Source organism: Miscanthus floridulus, chromosome 12 (assembly GCF_019320115.1).
Source record: "Miscanthus floridulus cultivar M001 chromosome 12, ASM1932011v1, whole genome shotgun sequence".
Taxonomy (NCBI): domain Eukaryota; kingdom Viridiplantae; phylum Streptophyta; class Magnoliopsida; order Poales; family Poaceae; genus Miscanthus; species Miscanthus floridulus.
In genome coordinates this window covers 43,650,948-43,652,410 of record NC_089591.1, presented here as the reverse complement: position 1 = coordinate 43,652,410, position 1,463 = coordinate 43,650,948, and the positions used below count along the sequence as shown (strand labels likewise).

The window sequence follows — 1,463 nt, the reverse complement described above, 5'->3', positions numbered from 1 at the left end:
GAAGAGGAGGACGAGGTGGAGGAGATCGTTCGTGATGAGCCTCCATCCGAATCCTTCGCAAGCGCGGTGATGAAGTGGTAGTTGTTGAGGAAGAGGACACCCCTAGACAAATGAGGAGGCTGAAAGCCACCCTCGGCGGAGTAGTAAAACAAATTGAGGTTAATACTGAATCCTGAATATTCTTCATTGACATTGGTGGTGTCCTTCTATCATTATCATTGTGCATTTCCAGGGGATAACTCCAACTGCCGAGCACCGTTACTAGCTAATTAAGAGGATGGAGCCCCTCGCCAAGGAGAACAAAAAACTCAAGGAGGCGATGAACCATTCGGAGAAAAACATCCAAAGGGCCCAGCGTGAGCGATACCTTGCTGAGTCCAATGCGTGGGACTTAGAAAACCAGAAGGCAGTCCTATCTGAGCACCTGGCAATTGCGAAAGAACAACTATGGAGCAAGTCCGAGCAGCTGACCACTGCCTCTACACAACTTAAAGATGCTTCCGAGCAGTTGGAAAAGCTACAGAAAGTCTCCGAGGAGAAGAAAGGTGCGTACGATCCACAAAAATTCCTCGCATAGTTAGATATGATTACTTTTAGTGATGAATGATGTACTTGTAGAACAAGACATGGTGCTCGGCCAACTGTGCTAGGCCCTCAAGCAACTTCAAGAGGAGAAAGCGAAGGAGACAGGGTGAGCGAACAAACTGACCGAGGAGCTGAACGGTAAGTACCCCCTGGTCGGGTTTTCTGTTGTAGCGTTTGTCTTGCCTGATGGAACTTCAAAATGCACGCAGACTATCATCAGAGGGTCAAGGCATAGTTCGATGTGCTGGAGCAAGAAGCCCGGTCCCAGAGGAACAAATTTGGCATCGTAGTTGCCAGAATCAACCCAGTGCTTGACTGTTTCGAACCAAAAACTGCTCCTCCGCCCGACGGCAGGCCGCCGCGCTCGGACATCATCATCGAAAGATGCAAGACAGCATGGGAAAGCTTCAAGAGCTTCAACCATGACGTCGTTGTTACCGCCGCTACCCACGCCCTTGCTGTTGTTTGGTCCCACTATCCAGCCACTGACCTTGAGGTGATAGGGGGCGGGTATGCCGAGGGGCTGAGCGAAGTGGAGACCCAGCGGCTGGAGGATGAGGTGGAAGACGTGGCAAAAAAGTTGGCCGGCGATATAGACCTGTTTAGAGAGACTGACGGCAGTGGCAAAGCACAATGATCTCCTTGGTAGATATCATCTGTAATTTCTGGACAGTATAGTTAGAATGCGCAAAAGCATGGAAAATACTTATACAGATGATAAATGTTATAAAGTGCATGTGTATGCAGTCAGATTGTATTTTGGCAAAAAAATCTTCATAAATACGACCATAAGGTATTTATACGGAGTATAAGTAGAGTCCAAGCAGTTAGTTCGCTACTAACCCCCATGGCCTCAGCTAGCCCATAGTCCATGACGT

At 48.5% G+C, this 1,463-nt stretch overlaps 1 protein-coding gene across 1 annotated transcript; it reads left to right on the top strand.

Annotated features, from left to right (window-relative positions):
- Positions 1 to 277: 277 nt before the first annotated feature.
- Positions 278 to 1,222, top strand: LOC136495784 (uncharacterized). Its single transcript, XM_066491613.1, has 2 exons — positions 278 to 545; positions 1,068 to 1,222. The coding sequence occupies exons 1-2, from the start codon at positions 278 to 280 to the stop codon at positions 1,220 to 1,222; spliced, it is 423 nt and encodes a 140-aa protein (XP_066347710.1).
- The last annotated feature ends 241 nt before the right edge of the window (positions 1,223 to 1,463 follow it).